General features: G+C 37.3%; 1 protein-coding gene across 2 annotated transcripts in view; it reads left to right on the forward strand.

Moving 5' to 3' along the window:
• Positions 1–20,860, forward strand: part of SMARCA2 (SWI/SNF related BAF chromatin remodeling complex subunit ATPase 2) — a 124,765-nt gene that overhangs the window by 92,482 nt on the left and 11,423 nt on the right. For both annotated transcript variants that reach the window (XM_086770957.1, XM_086770956.1), the window contains one exon: positions 13,521–13,738. In XM_086770957.1, the coding sequence (XP_086627083.1) occupies positions 13,521–13,738 (218 nt within the window). The remainder of the gene's footprint in view (positions 1–13,520; positions 13,739–20,860) is intronic.

The raw sequence follows: 20,860 nt of genomic DNA on the forward strand, positions 1-20,860 counted from the left end.
ACCACTCGGTGGATAAGGAGTTGGCTGGATGGCCGCACTCAGAGAGTGGTGGTCAACGGCTCAGTGTCCATGTGGAGACCGGTCACGAGTGGCGTCCCTCAGGGGTCCGTGCTGGGCCCGGCCCTGTTTAACATCTTTGTCGGCAACATGGACAGTGGGATAGAGTGCACCCTCAGCAAGTTCGCCAACGACACCAAGTTGTGTGGTGCCGTCGACATGCTGGAAGGGAGGGATGCCATGCAGAGGGACCTTGACAGGCTGGAGAGGTGGGCCCGTGCCAACCTCATGAAGTTCAGCCAGGCCAAGTGCAAGGTCCTGCACCTGGGTCATGGCAGTCCCAGGCACAAATACAGGCTGGGCGGAGAATGGATTGAGAGCAGCCCTGAGGAGAAGGACTTGGGAGTGCTGGTGGATGAGAAGCTTAACATGAGCAGGCAATGCGCCCTTGCGGCCCAGAAGGCCAACCGCATCCTGGACTGCATCAAGAGAAGCGTGGCCAGCAGGTCGAGGGAGGTGATTCTGCCCCTCTACTCTGCCCTGGTGAGACCCCACCTGGAGTACTGTGTCCAGTTCTGGAGCCCCCAACACAAGAAGGACATGGACCAGTTGGAGAAGGTCCAGAGGAGGGCCACGAAGATGATCAGGGGGCTGGAGCACCTCTCTTATGAGGACAGGCTGAGAGAGTTGGGGCTGTTCAGCCTGCAGAAGAGGATGCTCTGGGGAGACCTGATAGCGGTCTTCCAGTACCTCAAGGGGGCCTACGAGAAAGATGGGGAAAGGCTGTTTAGTAGGGCCTGTTGCAATAGGACGAGAGGTAATGGTTTTAAAATAGAGGGGGGTAGATGTAGATTGGAAATTAGGAAAAAAATTTTTACGATGCGAGTTATAGAACATTGGAACAGGTTGCCCAGAAAGGTGGTGGAAGCCCCATCCCTGGAAACGTTCAAGGCCAGGCTGGATGAGGCTCTGAGCAACGTGACCTAGTCAGGGATGTCCCTGCTTCTTGCAGGGGGGTTGGACTAGATGACCTTTGAAGGTCCCTTCCAACCCTAACCATTCTATGATTCTAAAAGGAAAAACAAATGTCTACTTTTAAGTGGCATTGAAATTAAAACCAATGAAGCAGTTTAGATTAAAGAGGCTTTTCTTGGTTTTTGATGTATGAGAAGGAATTTAAATGCATCTACCTGATAGCTTTGGTCCTCTATTTTGGCAAGATGAATTTGTTAGTTTATAAAGAAGAGAATACCCTCGGGCTATCTTTCTCAGAATCTGGAGGCAGGATTGAGAGTATTAATTTTGGAAACTAACAGTACTTTGAAATGCCTCTTCAGTACTTGAGGGGTATTCTCAGTCAGACAATTTTTAGTGCTCCAGAAACAATTTTTGTGTGAGAAAGACCACAAGTAAGGAAATCTGAACAGCTGTTTCAGAGGAGTACCTATCAGTAAAACATGTTGCCTATTAGTAAACAGTCGTGCTGTATTTTCATAGGTTTCTTTTTTTTAATCTGTTATTTTGTCCATATGATATTACATGTGAAGTACCGTAACAAATATTAACACAGTTTCAATTGGAATTGTACATATATTCTCCCTTAGAAATTATTACAATAACTGTCATATAAACACCTTTCCATATTTTTTAAAAAATGTGAGTAGTATTGTTAACATTAGACTAAAATAAACAGCATTTTCTTTGAAATAGCTATACTCTACTTACATACCAGGTTTATATAGCCTGACAACCATGAGTTAAAACTCTAGGTTTCAGCCTTTGTTATATTATTATTGTTTCAAGTGCAAAATTTTGCATGAACATTTCAGGCCCTGTGGTTAAGATGCCTGAAATACTCTTCATATAGAAGGTCAAAATTCAAATCAACCTGCAAACCTGAAACACAGCCAACTATTAATTACTTCACAAAATCCACGAAAAAAAGAAAGTCTGCATTAAAAGTTTAAAGCATTACTGTTGCTATGGGCATTTGGAAATGGAAGGAGAAGCAGCAAACGTTTTGATACTTGAGTCCACTGCCTAGTTATGTTCTCTGACATGCCTTGACAGTAATGGTGACAGGTATGTAGTAGGTGAGCTTTTGTCACCTGTCAAACTTTTGAATAGAGACAATAAATTTTCCTGTGTTGATTTGCGTTTATGACATGGGTAAGAAGTTACCCATTACTTTCCAAGCATATATTATGGCCAAAGTATTTATTAACTCTGCAAAAAGGAAAGATTTAGTATTTTGCCTTGTCATCAGAAACAAATTGAGAGATCGTCATTATAAATTGTAGTCTTTTGAAGGCAGACCTGAGCAGGTGATGGGAAGCTTCACACTGATGTTTGCATGACAGGCAAAAGTGATCCTTTTGATGGATCAGTGTAGGTACACAGAGCTCTGCTGCTTCTATAGAAACCTGCAACTTACATGAAAGCAATTTGTCTCTTCTTGTCTGTAAACAAGTATGGAAGTACTAACTTGGCAAATATGGAAGAACAGAACAGCCTATACTTAGGCGTGTTGTGACTGGAAAGCCTTAGGCAGCTAGCTTTCTGAGTCATCTTGAAGTATTCTGCTTGATGAGTAGAACAGTGCATTGCCTTACTCTAGCAGTGGAATTCTAACTTTAAAAAGGGAAAAACCTACAAAAGTTTTCCAGTAATCGTAACTCTGTAATTTTGTACTATACTCTGAAATTGTCGAGTTTAGAGTGTAACAAATTACAGTTTAACGGATATCCATTATGTATTCTTTTCTGTTACATCTGACAACGTAATATTTTTAGCTGGATTTCACACTCAGAACCATAGGACTTTGTTGCTGCTTACCCCGTTGCTTTAGTTTTTCATATATGCACTTACACTGTACTATACATTATTCTGTTGAGAAACTTCACTTCTTCTTAAGCCTCATTGCCTTTCCGGGAATCTTCTTTGTATTCTTCAGTTCACCTTTGCTTAGGTTTTAGTTTTTGCTTGTCAGACTGTGATTTGCATTGCAGTTTATCCCAGAAGACCAAAAAGGCCTTCTAGACAGATACGGTTTGTATTAGATTTTTACTTTTAGGCTGTGATACACATATTAAAGGGTCATGCTCTACTGTCAAGTCCAGACACAGTCTGATAACCGCAGCTTTAGAAGCATCCAGAAAACGTGGAACTCACTGCATCAGTGCTAGAAGTTAGCCTCACAAAATATTGTTTAGGTACAAAATGCATAAAAGATACATATAACTTAGCTTTTCTCTGCAAGTTGTCCATTTTGATTTAGGTTCTGCAAAGTTACTAAAAAACTGTATTGGAATTCTCTTAAAGGTCTACCTTCTACGGTTTATTCTTTAAACACCGTCTATTCTATGAGTAATTTTTTCCTCTATCAGCATAGAAAGTGAGTTATCTGATTTCTTGACATACGCTCTCTCATATGATACTCTCTTAACATTGCATACTTCCCTTTCTTAATTGCCTTAGAGTACCTGCATTAATAGCGATAGATCTTTATAACCAATTTCTCATGCTATTGGAAAAATCCTTAAGCTGTTTTCTGTGATTGAGTAGATACGAGAGATCCTATGAATGTCCACTAAAAGATAATGAAACTATAATGGTTTCTGAAAGCTGGTGGGTTTTTTGTTTTTCCCATTGTATTTGTTCTAGGCAAGATATTTTATTCTGTTTTGGATTTATTTTCTGTATTTTGCTCCCATTTGTATATCGTCCACATTCTAAACTTAGAGTAAAAAATATCTATTTGAGAATGTGTGAATATACTTAAATATAAGGGAGAAGGAGAACGTATGAAAGAAAGTACTGAACAGTATGGCTACTGGCAGAAGCTGAGTTTACTTTGACATGTATAGAAATGCCAGTTTAAGCTTTGTACTATAAGCTTCTCATGTTGCATCATTAAGAACATTTGTGTTTCAAGGCATGTGTAAAATTTATGCCTACCTGTAAAATGGAAGCCTTTTGTTAGTCTGACAATTGAAAAGAGAGAAAACACTTTTAATGTTTTTCTGAGCAATTAGACAGCATCGCTGGGTATCTGTTCACTGGAGCGCCAAATAATTCACTTATTTTAAGGCTAGAGATTTGACTTAAAGTGAGTGATTTCACACTGGAAATCTGCTAATCATCCTTTTGTCTTACAGTCCTCAGCTGTGTTATTTCCGTAGTAGGAAAAAAAGGTAGCTTGTTCTTTACAGGAAACTTTCTATTAGGATATGGTATTCAGCTGTTGGGTGTGTTGCAGAACAAGAGTTGTTCCTTTCTACCTTTATCCAGTGCTTAGAATTGTCAAATTTATTTTTACTGTGGAAAAGATATCTGTCACTGCAAATATTAGCAAGGTTCACTGGAAGCAAATGTGTTCCTGGAAAGAGCCAGGACTGCAGTTTCATTCCAAAGAAATTATCTGGTGAGGGTATAAACCCTGTATTTATACTAGGTACCTTTCTGATTTAATTAGTAGAGTCTCAGAAGAAAAGGGAGGCAATGCTCTTTGAATGAACAAAGGCTAAGCCCTGGGAAGTTTTTAAAAATAAATTAAAAAATAATCCATTAATTCCCATTCTGAAGGATTGAATTTTGAGAATGTTTTATAAGGAAGAAACTCAAATGTGAGATGTCTGTCTTTAGTTCTCAGCATTATGAGCTGCAAAACATAAGCCAGTACATGCCTCATTACAAAGTAAAGATTTCCTACTTTTTTTCACAACAGAAGAATGTAATGTCTGTAAAAAAAAAAAAGGCAAATGTCCATAAACCAGACCTATTATTCAAGGCAAAAAGATAAATTAAGATTGTGTGGTACTAAGAAACTAAAGACCTTCAACAACGGACACAGTGTTTTGTGGAAAACAAGGTAAACAGCAACAGAAAGTACTTGTCTCAAGACTGGGAAGAGAAGCCATACTACGTAACTGTTTATTGGTGGTCAGATCTAAATGTTCTTCTGATTCTTTTTGTATACATGATCTCCTTTGTAAAAGAAACAATATCTTACCTGACTGGGAGACAGTAAATCCTTGAAATGTTGTAGAATTCCTCTTTTTCTTTGATTTGGGATTTGGTCTTTCTTGTTGAGTATCTTCATTACTTCATTTCAGCTTGTTTCCTCCTGCTCTTTGACATTTGTCTGTAAGCCTGATTGTTACCAGACTAAATTGTCTTGAACTTTGTTCGTAAGTTCTAAACTAATTAATCAATTGTTTTAGCAAATCATTTAAAATGGAAGAAAAAATCTCAGAAGTACAAAAGAATTATATATACCTCCTGTAAAATATTTACTTTAGACCAAAGAAGGGAAATATGGAAACGGAACCCACAGTACAAATGAACTCACAACGACCTCAAATTTCTTTTCCTTCTAAACTGTGAGATGCCAAGGAAAATAGAACTTCTCCTGTTGTAGGACAGAAAAGTGTTATTCTGTTGATTAAATTCCGTGCCTGTTACTTTAAAGGAATTTAGGGAGAAGTAAGAGAAGTAATCTCCCCCACCTTCCTCTGGCACCCCTCAGAAAAGGTAATTTTCTCATGCAATTAGTTTTTCTTATGCCCTCCCCTCCAGATAACATACTTAGTCAAGAAAATAAGTATAACTGGAGTACCTATTATCTCACAATACCTTTGTCAGTATACTGTCCCTACACTGCTGAAATAAGCTTTCCTGAGTCATAATTCTGAATAATTTGGGGAGAAAATGCTGATAAAAGTAAAAAAGGAAGAAAACCTTCCCCTTCCACACTTCCTCACAGAAAAAGAAAGCAGTCACTAAATGCTCCAGAACTCTGTCTGTGCAACAAACATACACATCTCTGTCATACTGAAGAAGATAAAGGGGGAAAAAATGAAGCAACTCTGCCATGTTAGATTTTATGTCTAGATGAGTTGCTTGTGAATTTGAAGCCAGGAAACACGTATCCTCCATCAGCTGTTTTTCTGTGCTGGTGAAAATTGCATGTAATAGATCATTCACAAATGAAAAGACTACAGTAGGTACCAAGGAAGACTTGTTGGCAGTCAGAGCCGTCTTTCCTAAGCAGGACCTTTCTGTGATTAGTGTGAAGTAAAATGTTTTCTACTTGAGTTCCTGTCAGAGGTTTTCTTGGATTTCCTGCTCATACATTTTACTTCAGCAAGCCTTTGGCACCTACAGTCATCAAAAACCCAGACACTTTCGCTATCCTTATCAAGCTTGTTGAGAGCTTTTTCTAATTCTTTGTCTTTGGCTTTTGATCTGATTCACTTTTGGCAAGGGAGACTTGAAGATATCAAGACCTTCTGTACAGAAGTGTAGCAACTCATGACTTAATACTGTTGTTTATAAATCTTGTAGAGAAAAGCCAGTTCACAAAAGTAAATTGTCATTTTTATGCATCTCAATTGTATCAACTGAATATTATCTTCATGTATGCCCATTAAATAATTGATCATTTTCTCCAAACAATTTAAAAAGGAAGTATGTATAGAAAAAAATTATATCATATTGACTTAAAAAAATTCATGCCATGACTTAATTGTAGTTATTTATTGTTTTGTTGTAATTTAGTTATTTGAAGTTACAATTGCAAACTAAAATTAATTCAGCAAAATCAGTCTTGAAAGGTAGCTTTGGTCCCATTAAGTGTATTCCTTTACAACTGTGAACCTGTAAAGGTTATTATTTTGGGGTTTTCTTTCACCTTCTTTCTGCTGCTCCTAGGTTAGGTTGGCTTAGTCAAGAGGCTGTTCAAATTAAATCTTCTTAACAAGATGTAAATGTCTTGTCAAGACATAAATGTATGTCAAAAGGAGTTTTTGAAAACTGGAAGACAATTAGAGATAGTTCTGTAGATCTGTTAAGAGTGTGGCCGAGTAGCTGTAGACCACAGAATACTGATGATTTTTTGCAGTTCCACATTTAGTGCCTTAATATAGAGAGAATGTATTTTCTCAGTGCTGGGATTGGTTAAGCAAAGCATCTTTTATAGTCACCATGATACAGTTGTCCTTTTTATCACCCAGTTCCTTCCTCTAACGGGAAGTTCCTTCCCTTCACTTGTGCTCCCTGAGCAGGCCGTGGGTCCTGGTGTCATCAGTATTATTGTGCTCTTTGATCTCTCTGTCCCCAAAGTTTATGAAAAGCTCATAGAAGCAAAATCAATTTGAATGTTTCCATTTAAAATAACTATTTACTTTTGAGGGAGAGAGAAGGAGACTAACTATTGATTGATTTATTTTTTTTTAACCAAATTTAACTTTGGAACAGAAGAAAATTTATGTTCTTGCCAATTTAGTTTGCCATAACTTGGAGCAAGTTTATCAGTGCTGGCTCTGTATGATGCTTTACTTAGTAATTGTCACATTAAAGATTAAGCTTAAGCATTAAGATGTTTTACATTATGATTAATTATTAGGATATTTTATCTGAAATATTTTTCTCAGACTAGAAAAAAAGTCTGAAGATAAAAGCTTTGATCCTGTAAATGTTTTGAATAGGTAACTTTTTTTTTTTTTTAAATGTTGTATACTCTTGTTGCTTTGGTTGAGAGAGTTTATCTTTAAAGCTAAGTATGTTTTTGCGTGGTTCTATCAGGTCTTTTTGTCATCAGACTTTAAACTGAAATGCAAGGAAAAACTGTTTATAATTTACGTTATTGTTTTCCTTAATGTCTAATTAAAAATAGACGCCTTGAGTTTCCAGGCAAATAATGAAGCAACTATTAATAGTTTTCAACTGCAAAACAGAAAACAATCTATCTTCTCCCACTTCTCAAAAAGAAGCAAGTTTCAGTGATGTGAAGATGCAGACCTTGACTGATGAACATATGGCTGAAAGACTCAGTTTCCTTATTTTGTGGAAGTATCTGAGAAGACTATTTATTACAAGCTTATGTGTTTTTGCAATAATTGCATTTCGTTTGCATTTTTTTTTTTAAATAATACTTTCACTTCTACTTTAATGCTGAGTGGAGACTTTTGGAACATTCCTTACGTGGAGGACAATGAGTCAGCAGTGAAAGCAAGGAAAAACTGGGTATATTCACTAATTCTTTGCCTTTGGCAGATTTTAATCTATACTCTGTTAGTCCCAGGAAAACTGGTCTGGTAAATCTGTTGTGCAGTAGTATCCAGCAAGGAGAGGAAATTCAGTCAAAATTACTTCATCGATTTTGCACTGTTGGTAGAGTATCTTATGCCCTTTCATCTAATTGTCAAGTGTTATGGCATTCTTCACAGTCTTTATCTGTAGTATACTGACCTCTCTGCTGTAGCATAGCAAGAGATAATTAGTTAGAATGTGAAGGAACTTGCTCTAGACAGCCAAGAAGTAATTCCAGTGTGTAGAAATTAGAAACAGTCACAGGTATCGGGAATGTCACTGTTGAGAAACTAAGTAGGAGAACTGGATTTGGAAGAGATCTTTTGCAGAAGATTAACTTAAAGTTGGAAAGTTGAAGTCTTAAACAAAAATATAAAATAAAGAGGGGTAGGATTTCAAATAGAGCAAAGATGGGAAAAAATTGAATTTATCATAGGACATCAATATAGGACTTGAAGGATTATGCTGAAGAGAGAAATTGGTAGAGGCAGGTGCATGGCATTTTAGTGCTTTTGATGTTTGTTATTAGCCTTCTGTAGGGTTCTTTCACTTCTTTCCACTCTTCTGAATTGGTAAATGGGGACTTCATTTGGCAAAGCAGTCATCTGTTTTTCATTACTGCATTACTGACCTGTTTTTTAGTTTTAAGGGCTTAACATCCCTTAAGCTTAGGGCCTCTTGGACAGTTTTTTGGCCAGCAGTCAGTGCAAAGCCCAGGTAAGTTATTTGTTGTTCCTGGAAAAGCTTATTTTTCTGGAAACTTTGCAGGATTGGGTTAATATTTATGTTCAGGGAGCTGGGAAGCTGACTTTTTTTTTTTTCTCTTCACCTGTGTTTTCTATACTTTCTATGGAAACATGGTGTTTAATGAGCATGCTAGCTGCTGTTCACATGGTAATGTTAGTCACAAGAGCACTCTTCTAACTTTGCAGGTTGGAGAGACACAGGGCATTGATGTCTGAGGGGAAAGAGGCAAGCTGTCTTAATGTTCGTTTCATTAAGATGAAATCAGAGAGGGAGATCGGAAGAGACTTCATATTCTGTACCTGTTTCTCATTTAATATGAACGTATTTTCAGCATTATAAAGTAGGCATATTACATGGGACCCTACCACTTGTGTGCACAGTTTCTTTGTCTGAAAGTAGTAGCAATAGCTTTCACTGTGCCTTAACTTTCTCATAACAATACTATAGTTATCTCCATTCAAAGGCAAATAACTATGTCTTACAATGCTGTGTCATCTAAATGTTAGAGATAGACTGTAGACACCAAACCAGGTTTTACGCTGAGCACCTCCATTGATTCACTGTGTGACCACACTTGAGTTACCTGATTCCTATAAAATGGCTTTAAAACTGATAAGACTAACAACAGTTGTTGGCTTGCACAAGGTAGTCATGAAACAAAACTCAGAGCTGTAGCTCTTAGTACTTACTTGGGTCCATCTCAGTTGAAAAGGTGTTCAATCACAGTGCTGTGTCATGATCTCAGGAAGTTAAGAATACATCCATAATGTTGTGCTCTTCAAATGGAGAAACAAAACAGTTTCCATTTGATCTGTGGTGCTTGTGTAGCTATATCCATGTTCACTAAGAATAATTCCACCTCAAAACAGCTATTTTCCTTTATGAAGAGGACAATGTAGTTGCAAGTAGCAATAGGAAGGCTCGCTGTGTCAGAAGTAACTTCTTCTTGCCTTCTGAAAAATACACTTTTTGGTTTGGGGTCCGGGAGCGATGTGGCCCTTCTTTTTCGAGGAAGGCGGTTTGGTTTCTTTAATCCATGGTTAGTATGCTCTTTCTTAAAATTCTGGTGCCCTGAGAAGCCTGTGTGCTCTTAGCTTTTTGGCAAGGAAATTGTTTTGTGACGAGGATACAGCAGTATCAGAAAAGCAGGAAGATTTTGTCAGTACTGGACTTAACATTGGGTCCTCACACTTCCACTGGTGTTGCTGCATTTCATGAGGTGCCGAACCCTATGCAAAATTTGACTTAAATTTTCACAGCTTTCTTTCAAAATATGAGGTCTCCAAACTTCTATTGTACTCCTTTGTCCTGTTTCCTTTAGGGAAGGAAAGTGTTAAATTTTTATTTGGGTACTATTTTCCTTGACTCCTTTGCTGTTCGCCTCGCTAATCCAGAGGCATTTGAGCATGGGAGATGTCTGTGCTATCTTGCACTCTCGCACAGCCCATCATCTGTCAGGAGCTGGAGATTTGTGTCTGGGATTTGTATCATTACCCAACTGGTAAAGGTTTGGAAGGGCATTCTCTTCGGTGTGGCACTTCAGCCCTAGAATAGTAAGCTTTTCTAACAAAGAGCTCAGTCAGGTGGATTAGTTTGATAAATATTTTGTTGCTCACACACACATGCATGGATCATATGTGTAGATATATGCACAGAACGTTAATATCTCTGCTGATAGTTGATTTACGTGGCATAGTTTTAAGCCATCTTTTGAGGCAGCATAAATCATATTGGTTTTGTTTTAAATATTACTCTTTATATACAAAATATAAATTTACCACTTGAAAAGTAGTGTTAGTAGTCACAATAAGAACATTTTTGAACTGCTGGTTTGTCGTGCTGATTTTCAAGTGGTGTCACTGAAGTCTTAAATTAAGGAAAACTGTCCGAGTTTACATTAATGCATATACATTCTGAAAGCTGAGGATAGTAATTGATTGATATATTACTAGCTAAACAGTTTAATATTTGTTTGCAGATCTATAGTATGCTAAGAATTAACTTGGTGTGTGCTAGTCACTAATTTTAAGAGTGTGAGAGTATATGGTAGTTTATTTGGGTTTTATTTTTACATTGCTATATGTAATATTAAAAAATATTTTTACTTTTATCTTTACTCTTTGTCCTGATAATTTTTTTCCAAATATTACCTACTCCAAGCAAGAATTTTATGCAGAATTCTAAAATGAGATGTTAGTAAACTCTATGATGACAGCACCATTGATCTTTTTTTGATGGTAGAAAATTTGTCAAACAAACAAAAAAGAGATATAGTTCAGTTAAATGCATACCAGTTTTCTGAAGGACAACAAAATGTTACCAAAGTTAAGAAAATGGTAACTTAGTTTGGTTTGTTTTGTTTTTTTAATTTCTTGTAAATCAGAATAGATTTTTTAATCAGTTTCAATAACTGAAACCTGATCTGGTCACTGCAGAGCAGCAGGAATGCATTTTCTGTAATAAATGCATCTTTAAAATCCGTGCAACTTTTTCAGTTTTAAAATCATACATGTAATTGTCTAATTGTGCTTTTATAATTAAAATGCTAAAAAGAATCAGTAACTTCCCAGCTAAAAATCTAATTTGGATGCCTAGAATAATAAGGGGAGAAATATGATAAGTAGTTGTCAATATTAGAGCAGGCTGGAGGAGGAAGGCTTCGGGCCTTGTAGTAGGTAGAATGAAACAGCAGATTTGAGTATCCACAATCCTTTCAGTATTAAATTTTCAGTAAAATAAAATTACTTGTATATGAAAACATAGCCTTTCCCAGCTCTCTTTTTTTTCCTGATCAGCTGATGAAGAGACTAGCAGCTCGCTGCTTTGCTGGCTTGTTAATTTTATCCCCACTAACTGTGATTTCCGATAGTCGGCCTGCTGATAGTGGTAAGGTAAATATCCTTTTTCATTGCCGTCTTGAAGATTCAGTAGAACTACATCACAGGCATGTGTAGGTGTGTAACACATCAAAAGTCTGTGTTCTCCGTATTTCAATGTACAACTGAATGCTTAAGGAGAGCAGTGACATTAACTGTTGACAGCCTTGCATGCTGTATTTATTACTAGCTTTTCTAGCTTCCAAGATATGCAGAGAAATTTCCTTTTCTTAATCTTCGTTAGCTGCAATGGTTTATAGTCGGTGTCCTGCTTTAGCCAAGTGAATATTAATGAATTTGTGTGCGGATTATTTTTTTTTATTCCTTCTTTTTTCTTCCTAACTCATCAGATCTCAAGCCTCCTTCATAGTGGTTATCTGAATGCTGTGGAAGCATGATTTAAATTGTCTTTTGATTATTAAGGCCTAGTTTCAGGCTGTCCCTCAGGATTCTGCGTTTGTGTTTGTTCTGTGGATTTGCACATCGGAGGATGCATAGGAAACAGGTTTCGAAATCCCAGTGGTGTTTTTAACATGCCAGGTTGTTTTGTGTTGTGCATCAGATTTTGTTCACAAAACATTTTTCAAGGGACATTGTAGACAATTGAGAAAAATTATGTCTGGGCTGTAATCACTCTTTTTATATTGATTGTTATGCTCACATGATCATAAATATTAGCCATGTTTGGTGCTGTGGAGAAATGAAGGTAATTGCCTTATGATTAGAGCTCTTTCAGCTACGAGAAAGGATTGATTAGCATTTGCATGTACTCAAGGCAATACTGAGATGCAAAAGGGACAAATATCAACATCAGTTATGTTCTGAGAAAGCATTAATCAGAAACCCTAGTTTTAAGATTTTTTTCGTATGTTTTTAATTTTTAATTTCAGTTCTTTTATGATCCTGTATTTTTATTTCTTCTGTTGGCTTTCCCAAATCATGAAAAGTTCAGCTTCTTGCTTTATCACATGGATCTGATAGTCACTGTGCGAACAGGTTCGCTTTCTTCCTAGTTTGGTTTTTTGTAGCGATTTTTTTATCCCTCTGCATAGTGCTGCTGGGTCTGGTTAAAAGCGTACATCCAGGTAATTGAAACCAGTGTTCATTGTTTGTGACTAGTGTTCATTGTATGTGGCGTTCATTGGGGTTTTTTTGCATCTCATATTATGAGTGCTTTTTACAGTAAAACACTGCTGTCAGTGGTTCTGCCTGTCTGTTGATTACTATTCTAGAAGGAAATGATATATTTTAAACATAGTTTTAATGCTTAGGCAATTTGGAAGTTGTTTAAACTATTTGGAAGATAAGTTGAGTCATTACTGCATAAAGTATCTGTATGTTGTTTGTGTGCACAAAAAACTGTGTATAATCTGGCTTTGGGAGCTGAATGTAGTGTAGACTGTCCTGTTTGAAAATATGCAATATCAAAATTTGTTTTGCCTGGAACTACATAAACCAGAACTGCCACTGACATGAACAAGCGAACGTTTGTTGTACGCTTACTAACAGTGTATCGGTGGTCATTATTTTGTAGGAAACTGTGAGTTGATGTGGAATTCAAGGTTCAGATAAACACGCATCTATTTAAATGATAGTGGGATTCTTAGAACAAATTAATGTTTAGTGTCTTTTTGATTGCCAGTAAATAAATTTCTTGTTATACTCTTGTTTGTAGATAATGTGAACATTTTGAGTTGAATTATTTGCATCCTGTGGGGCTGCATTTTTGTTTTTAAATACAGCTTGTTATTTCCCTTTGCAATATCACTTTTGTTTAAAAATTATACTTTTTGAATCTATGGTTGTCAGGCAATTGAAGACGGCAATTTGGAAGAAATGGAAGAGGAAGTCCGGCTTAAAAAACGGAAGAGACGAAGAAATGTGGATAAAGATTCTGGGAAGGAGGATGGAGAGAAAGCAAAGAAGAGAAGAGGCAGACCTCCTGCAGAGAAGTTATCCCCCAACCCACCCAAACTGACAAAACAAATGAATGCTATCATTGATACTGTGATAAACTACAAGGATAGGTGAGCTTAGAGATGGTCTCTGTTGCATGTGCTCTCTCCCTCTCTGTTGATATCTCTGTGTTTTTTAACAGCTTCATTTTTTGTTTTCAGTCTTTAGAAGGATTTACTGACACGTCATTTCTGAAAAGTAATTCCACTTAGGTCCTGATCCTATAAGTCTCCCTCTTTCTGGGGGGCATTTTAAAGACTCATCTGATAGGAAGTTGTTGAAACACAAAAACAAAAAGTAGGCGTAGAGGTTCTGCTTAGAAATGAAGTCATTCTGCTCAGGAGGTGTACTTAAGAATACTCAGCTTGAGCAGGATTTTCCTTAGGTTTAGTGTTGCAGTGTGCGTTAATATCAATCTTTTCAAATAAATGGCTACAGGTTTATTAGTGCAAGTTAACATGGGTCTCACCATGACCTGAAAGACTGCCCAAAAAATGTAGGGCTCATATCATGAACCTCTGAGCTGCCAAAGGAAAAATGTAGAAATACTGAGCATAATATGCTATCCGCAGCTGAGATAGAAGCCTGTTTGTCAAGAAATCCTTGTTTTCAGTGTAAGAAAATGCTAAATAGCTGGACCTTAGGAAAAAAATATTCCTTCTAATCTGAAATGTCATTTGAAGACTTCTGTTTTGCAGGTTTTCACACTGAAAATCGTCTGAGTTTCTTGAGGAAGAAATGAAGAATTAGTTAATAGCATCTTTGAATCAGACTTGTTTGAGAAAGTTGTGGTTTTTAACTCAACTTCTATTTGCCAAAAATCATTAAAGCCTTCTTTGGTACTTATCCCTTCTTTGCTGTAGATTGAATTACTTGACTTATACAAGGCACAACTGTAAGCTAAATGAATATTATGTGCATGCACAGAAAATCAAGAAGTATTTGCATTAGGTGACCTGCACAAGTATAACAATGTCTATGACTTCAATTGGCAAGTTGCACTTCCTTTTTTTGCAGCTACGGTTATGGGTCTGCCTGTACAAGATTAACTCGGACAGTATCTGGTGAAGCACACAGAGCTGTGATACCTTTCTTTTTTGACACATAACTGTTGAAATGAAGCATTGTATGAACTGTGGGCTCTCTCTGCAGTACATCAAAAAGTTTATTGCATCGGAACAGAATTCACAGCACCGAACATGATGAGCAGGAAGCTGACTACAGACTCAGTGTATTCAGCTTGCTATGACTCTCAAGTAACAGAATAGCTGAGAAGGGAGAAGTCTTTAAAGTTCAAGTATTCCAGTCAGGGCTGCAAGGAAGCATTTCTTCATTTTGGATCCCTAGCCTTGAGCCTTCTCCTGAAGCCAAGCACTTCTGATCAGGGCACCTGCTTCTCATTTTTAAAATAGCAAGCAAAGTTACTTCCACTAGCCTCCAGTAGGGGATAGCTGCTGATAGTAACTGGTAGTTACTGGGGAAGTTAAAGATTTTTACCTGTCACTTGTGCCCCAGGAAGTTCCTATCTGATCTCTGTCAACCAAGTTAACCACTGTGCTATTATGTAGTGGCAAGGCGTACTATTCCCTCTCCCAGGAGCCCACATTTATGCAAGGCAGAATTGGTTCCTACTTTAAAAAGTCCATGGAGCTCAATTCTGTTAGGAATTAAAAATGTCTGTTAAACTGAGGTCTTCAGTGCAGTGAGCTATGCAGAAGAGTTCCAAGTTCCTGTGTTCTGTTTTTTTTTTTTTTTTGAGCTAGTGCCAAACCACTCAATCCTGTGAAAGATGCAACAGAACAGAATTGCATATTCAGGCACTGGGAAACTTGAATAACTTAAAGTCTTTGGGGTCAAGGTTGTTCTAGAGTTTGATTAACATTTTCAGGATTTGCCATTTTAGAATTAAGTGGTTTTAGGCATTGGAACCCTTCAGCTTTGTTGAAGGTTCATGTTTGTTCAGCTCTGGGCTTTTGTGTGTGTGAAGGCAATTGGGGCAAGTATAGAGGGACAGGTTAATTGGAAGAAAAGTAGGCCATGAGCTTCATCTGGGGAAAAAAAAAAAGGGTTTTTCATGTATTTAGTATCTCAAAGCTTTAATTTAAGCTTTGTCTTTAGCTTAAATTTTCAGTGCTAATAAATGTTTCATCTCTACTTTATCAAAGTCCAGAGGGTTGATCTAGACAACGGAGAGCTGATTGTGTCCCAAAAGGTGGTCAGGTGATACCCATCCAAAACCTTACTGACTTCGGCCTGAGATACTTTATTGAAACCAATTCTACAATCTTTAGTAAGTTTTGTTGCAGTTAATAAGCCAGCAGGCCAAAAAATAACGAGCATGCATTACTAAACTAATAAATCTCTTTGTACTTTATCTTGTGTTTTCCCTTGCCTTTGATAAGAGCTCCTTGTAAATGCAAAACCAGTTCTCTGTTCTTGTTAAAATCTTTCTTTTTAAAAAAAAACATTCTTCCATGGTGCCAACAAAAATCTGGAGTACGAGTTGACTGCTTTTGTGTCATGATCCTGTATGATGTTGATGCAGGGAAGGATTTTCCAAATACTTTCCTAGTTGTCTTGTATTTGACTTCTGTTTTAGACATATAGGGACAAGTACTATCCTATCCTTCCTTATTGAAAAGCATCCAACAAAATAGACTGGGTTACCTATATCTAGGAAAGCTAGGGGCTACAATAATATCAGCAATAAGCTCTAGTAAACTGAAGTTTGAGCTACAACATTATTATATAAAGTCAAAATAAGATTGAACAGACAAATTGGCAACATTTGAGGCAAATGTTCAGTGTAAGGAAGTGCAGCGTATGATGCTTTGAAAAGGAAATTCAGAGGTAGATATCCAGCTGCTTGCAAACTCCAGTTAAAAAACTCAATGCAAGACAGTGGAAGCTACATTGAGGTCAAGTGACTTTTTATTTCTGTCATGTCCTCAGTGCAAATTCAAGCTTTTCCTTGTGATTTTCCTGCTATATGCAATACTGTATAGCAAGTTGCATATTTCTTTTTATTCTCATCCCACATCCCAAAGTGGTGTTGATTTTAATGAAACATTCAATTAATGATACGTTTAATAGTTCTTACAGAACAGTTTATAACTACAAGCTGAGTTTCTTTGGATCTTTCTAGAGAACTAGCAACCCACTGGAGGAGAGGAAACTTGAGTGTCTATACTGAGATTTAACTTGGGTGGCAGCCTAGCTGCATTTGTTTACTGGAATTCTGGTACCTGGTGTGTCTCCTGTGTAATAAAGGAAATAGTAAAAGAGGAGGACAAAGACAGAGATGTGAGGCACTGTGGAAATGTTCCACTCAGACTGTTTGGACTCCTTTGGTGTGAGACCTGTTGAGGACCTTGTCAAGTTGACAATACCTGCTTCTTGCAGGCTGATGTGCTTTAAGCTTTTCTTTATGTTGATAGGCATTTCTTTATTATATCTTTCTATTTATCTTTGTTAATCTTAAAACAAATAGTTGTACCTCATTTTGAAGAACTGTGGGGCAAGTACTCCGAATCATTAAGAAGTAAAAATGCTTGTTGAATTCACTGCTACCTTTTAAAAATGCACCTGTGCTCTTATTATTCAGCTTTAAGTATCAAATAATGAAACGTTGCCAACTGTAGATACAGAGGAGTACTACAAATGGAGAGCCTTTTTTTCTCTTCTACACTGCTTTGCCATCATAGGTGAAGCTGAGTTGATCTGGGTTTCATCTAGAATGGTTTAGAATGGAGAGTAAATCTGTAATGGAACAAAAGTAACATAGAAAAGATTTTCAGAATCCTCTGATGTGTAGTCACCTGATCTACTGGTGGGCAGGGGATTTGAATTATATCATCTTCAAAGGTCACTTTGTACTCAAACGATTCTGTGATTCCATGCTTTTGGTAAAGCATTTGGTAGGGTACCAGAGGAAAACTGTAAGCTAATATGAAAGAAGGAGGAGATGTAATGACTAAGCTCTCCAATCTGAGTGAAAACAAGAAGAAAAGATATAACTGAAGGCACTGTTAAAAAAGGAACTATTAAACTGGCAGGAAGATACCATGAAAGTTCTTGAAGAATTGGTGTTGGCATAGATCGTAATATATTAATGATATATGTTTAAAAAGTGAAGAATGTCCTAGCCAAAATATAAAGTTTCAAAATACCAGTATTGGGATGGTATTCAGGGAGGGCTGAACCCAGTGAAGTCTGAACTGAAAGAACTGGCATGAAATACGGTACCTCAGTGTGTGCTATGAGGTACTTACAGACTAAAACCAGGAAACTGTTATTGGAGTTGGAAGCTCGTCGTGTGGAACTGGCAGAAAAAGAATGACCTGGGCAAAGAAATTACTGATCAAAGCTAACTATGAGCCATCAGTATTGTCCAGCTGTAAGAAAGAGGAGCTTGGCCCTGACACTATTGGCTGTGTGGACAAGGAAATACTGATATCTGTATGCCATTACATGCGACACCATTAATGCTTCTGAGTTGCTGCATATAGTACTTGAATACTTTTCCATTCAAGAGAGTTTACTTTACACTAAGACAAGTGTAAATAATTATTTCAGCGTTAAGTAGCATGGGAGAGTTGTGCAAGAGGAAGCATGTTGGTTTGTTTATCCAAACACAGCACAACCTGAAATGTGAAGGTGATTGCTCTCAGTAAATTCACGTGGGAAAAAAGGGAAGCATAAACTCAGGAAGAGTGTAGAAATATGTGAAATACAGGATGATGATTGCAAGATTATGTGAGGGTAAACATCCATGAATACACTCAGGTTGTTAAGTAAGAGTTCTGGAACCTTTCTGTATGGAATAGTGGGGCAGATATACTTTGATAGATTTGGGCTTTGTTCCTTGATTTAAAAACTTTTGTATTATTATTTACAATACGAAGGTCCTAGATTCAAGGACCTGGAAACACCTTTCCAGTTACACTATTGAACATGATTCTCTAGTGTAAAGTATATGCATCATCTTTGCAGACTCCGTTTTGAATCGTACATTTTAGTCTGGGATTTTTCATTTCTTAAATTAAGATTTAGGTGCCTTTGCGGCCTTTTAACTTTTCTAATTTTGCAGTATAAAACACCTGTTTAGAAGACAGCAAGTTGAAATGCATCAGTCCAGCATTATTGTCACACTTTTTTCCAGTTCCAGTGCTTTTAACTTGTCTTTCCTTCCCTCTAGAATTAGGAATGCCCATAGAAATGGATAATCATGTGTAATACGTATGTTATGTTTGCAGAAAGCAAAATTAGTTTGTATATCCAGTGTAAATGCTTTAGCCTTTTGAAAGCAGGGACAGTTTTGCCAGAGGTAGAGGTTCTTTTCAGAATAAGGAATTTGTATGCCAGATTTGAGCCCCAGCTGCTTGATTTTGTACCAGGCACATGCAGGCTTAGTCCCCCAAACTACTTTTTTTTCCTCTTTTGAAGGTTTTCCTTTCTTTTTTATTTCAGAGGAAGACAAACTGTAAATGTAGCTTCTCTTTCCTGATTGTTAAAATCAAGTGGAGAAAAGGAATGATATTTCATACTTTGTAATCCTTCGGCTTCCCTACAAATCCACTGTCATCTTCTGCCTTGCATCAGAGTTTGAGGTTTCCTGTCTAGGTGTCAGTTTGATGCTACTACTAGTTTGCATTAGCTTTGTTTAGATAGCGACAGTTGACTTCAAGAGTCCCAGGACACTTATAGCTCTATTACGTACAGTGATTTTAATTTGTGATCTACCTGGTCTCTGCTCTTTTGTGAGTCTTTAAGAAAGGACTTGTATGGTGTACCAGTTAACTTCACAAAGCCTCCTCTCCATAGCAGGTGTCTATTTACCACATTTTAATAAAGCTGATAAGAAAACTGGAGGGTGGGGTTGTTGTGCCCTGGCCGTGTTTCCTGCTTGACAAGAGATTTCCCTTGGCTGTTGTGCTTAGCATTTTAATCACTGCATCATTAAAGGCAAAATGCTTAAATATGTGTGCATAGTATTCTAATTTTGACAGGACGTAGCTCAAGGAGAGCATATTTTTCTTTGTATGTGACTTGAATTTTGTTGAGACTATTTCCAGCTGTTTTCTCAAGTTGCCAGTTTTTAACTGTTGTAAAATGGTGAGTAATGTAATTAGCCATTACTAATCTAACTAGTAATTAATTATGCCAACTGGTGCTCTTGAGTATTCAAACATGCAAAGCAAATATTTCTTATTTATAGCCTAGCCAAAGTTATGGAGTACATGGCCATATGTCAAACCCAGGTGTTATATTTTTAAGTATTTTTACCTTTCCGTTTCAATTATAAGGACAGGTCCACCATGTATTACTGCAGACAGTTCCAAAAATGAAGAACCATTAAATACTTTTAACAAAAATGAACCATCTCCCTACATAGCTGGGTTACTGCTGGAAGTTCTTAAATACAGAGGAACTGCCTTGCTGTGTAAGCTCTTTTAATTCTCCTCCCCCACACACGGTTGTTTTTTAAAGAGCATCCTTGTGAGCTGCATTTGTTAGGAGTTGTAATTTGCACACTGTGGTTCTGGTTGTGAGCATTCTGACTAAGGCAAGCATGCAAGACTCTTCATTCTACCCACTCTAAATTGAATTTCAGTATTTATTAACAGTGTGAAATTTGCTGGAAATATAAGAACGTCTTGCAGTTTCAGCCTCATACTTTTCTCTCCATTTGATTCCAAAAGAGAAAGGGTGTTGATAGCAGTAATACTTTTAACAGGTCAGTGGCCACATACTGCCAGGGAAGACAAATACAAAAGGAGTCTCGTGCAAATGAGACCGGTTTGTCCCTACATTTAATTCCACTGATGATGATACTGACTAAAGGGATGGAAAGACATGCTTATGTGTGTCTTGTAAGCAGTTTCACAAAAATGAGAGAAAACCAGAAACACTCAGCACAAATATTTTTCTAAGCAAAAATATCTTTTAAATGACCAATGTTTCTTAATGATTTTGAACTCGCACAGCGTGCAAGTATTTTTTTATGTGAGCGTGCATTGGACTAGCATGTTGAGCTGATGCAGTAATAGTGAACTGTCACTCACAGTTCTTTTTCAGTCGGTTCCTTTAATTTATTCTAGTCCTTCTTCCCTTCAGCACGTATCCTGCTAGTTGCTAGGCAACCATAAGTGATTTTTACTGCGCATGATTTTGATATGGTAGTTGTTGTGGTT

The sequence above is a fragment of the Chlamydotis macqueenii genome, chromosome Z (assembly GCF_036417535.1).
Source record: "Chlamydotis macqueenii isolate bChlMac1 chromosome Z, bChlMac1.mat, whole genome shotgun sequence".
NCBI lineage: Eukaryota > Metazoa > Chordata > Aves > Otidiformes > Otididae > Chlamydotis > Chlamydotis macqueenii.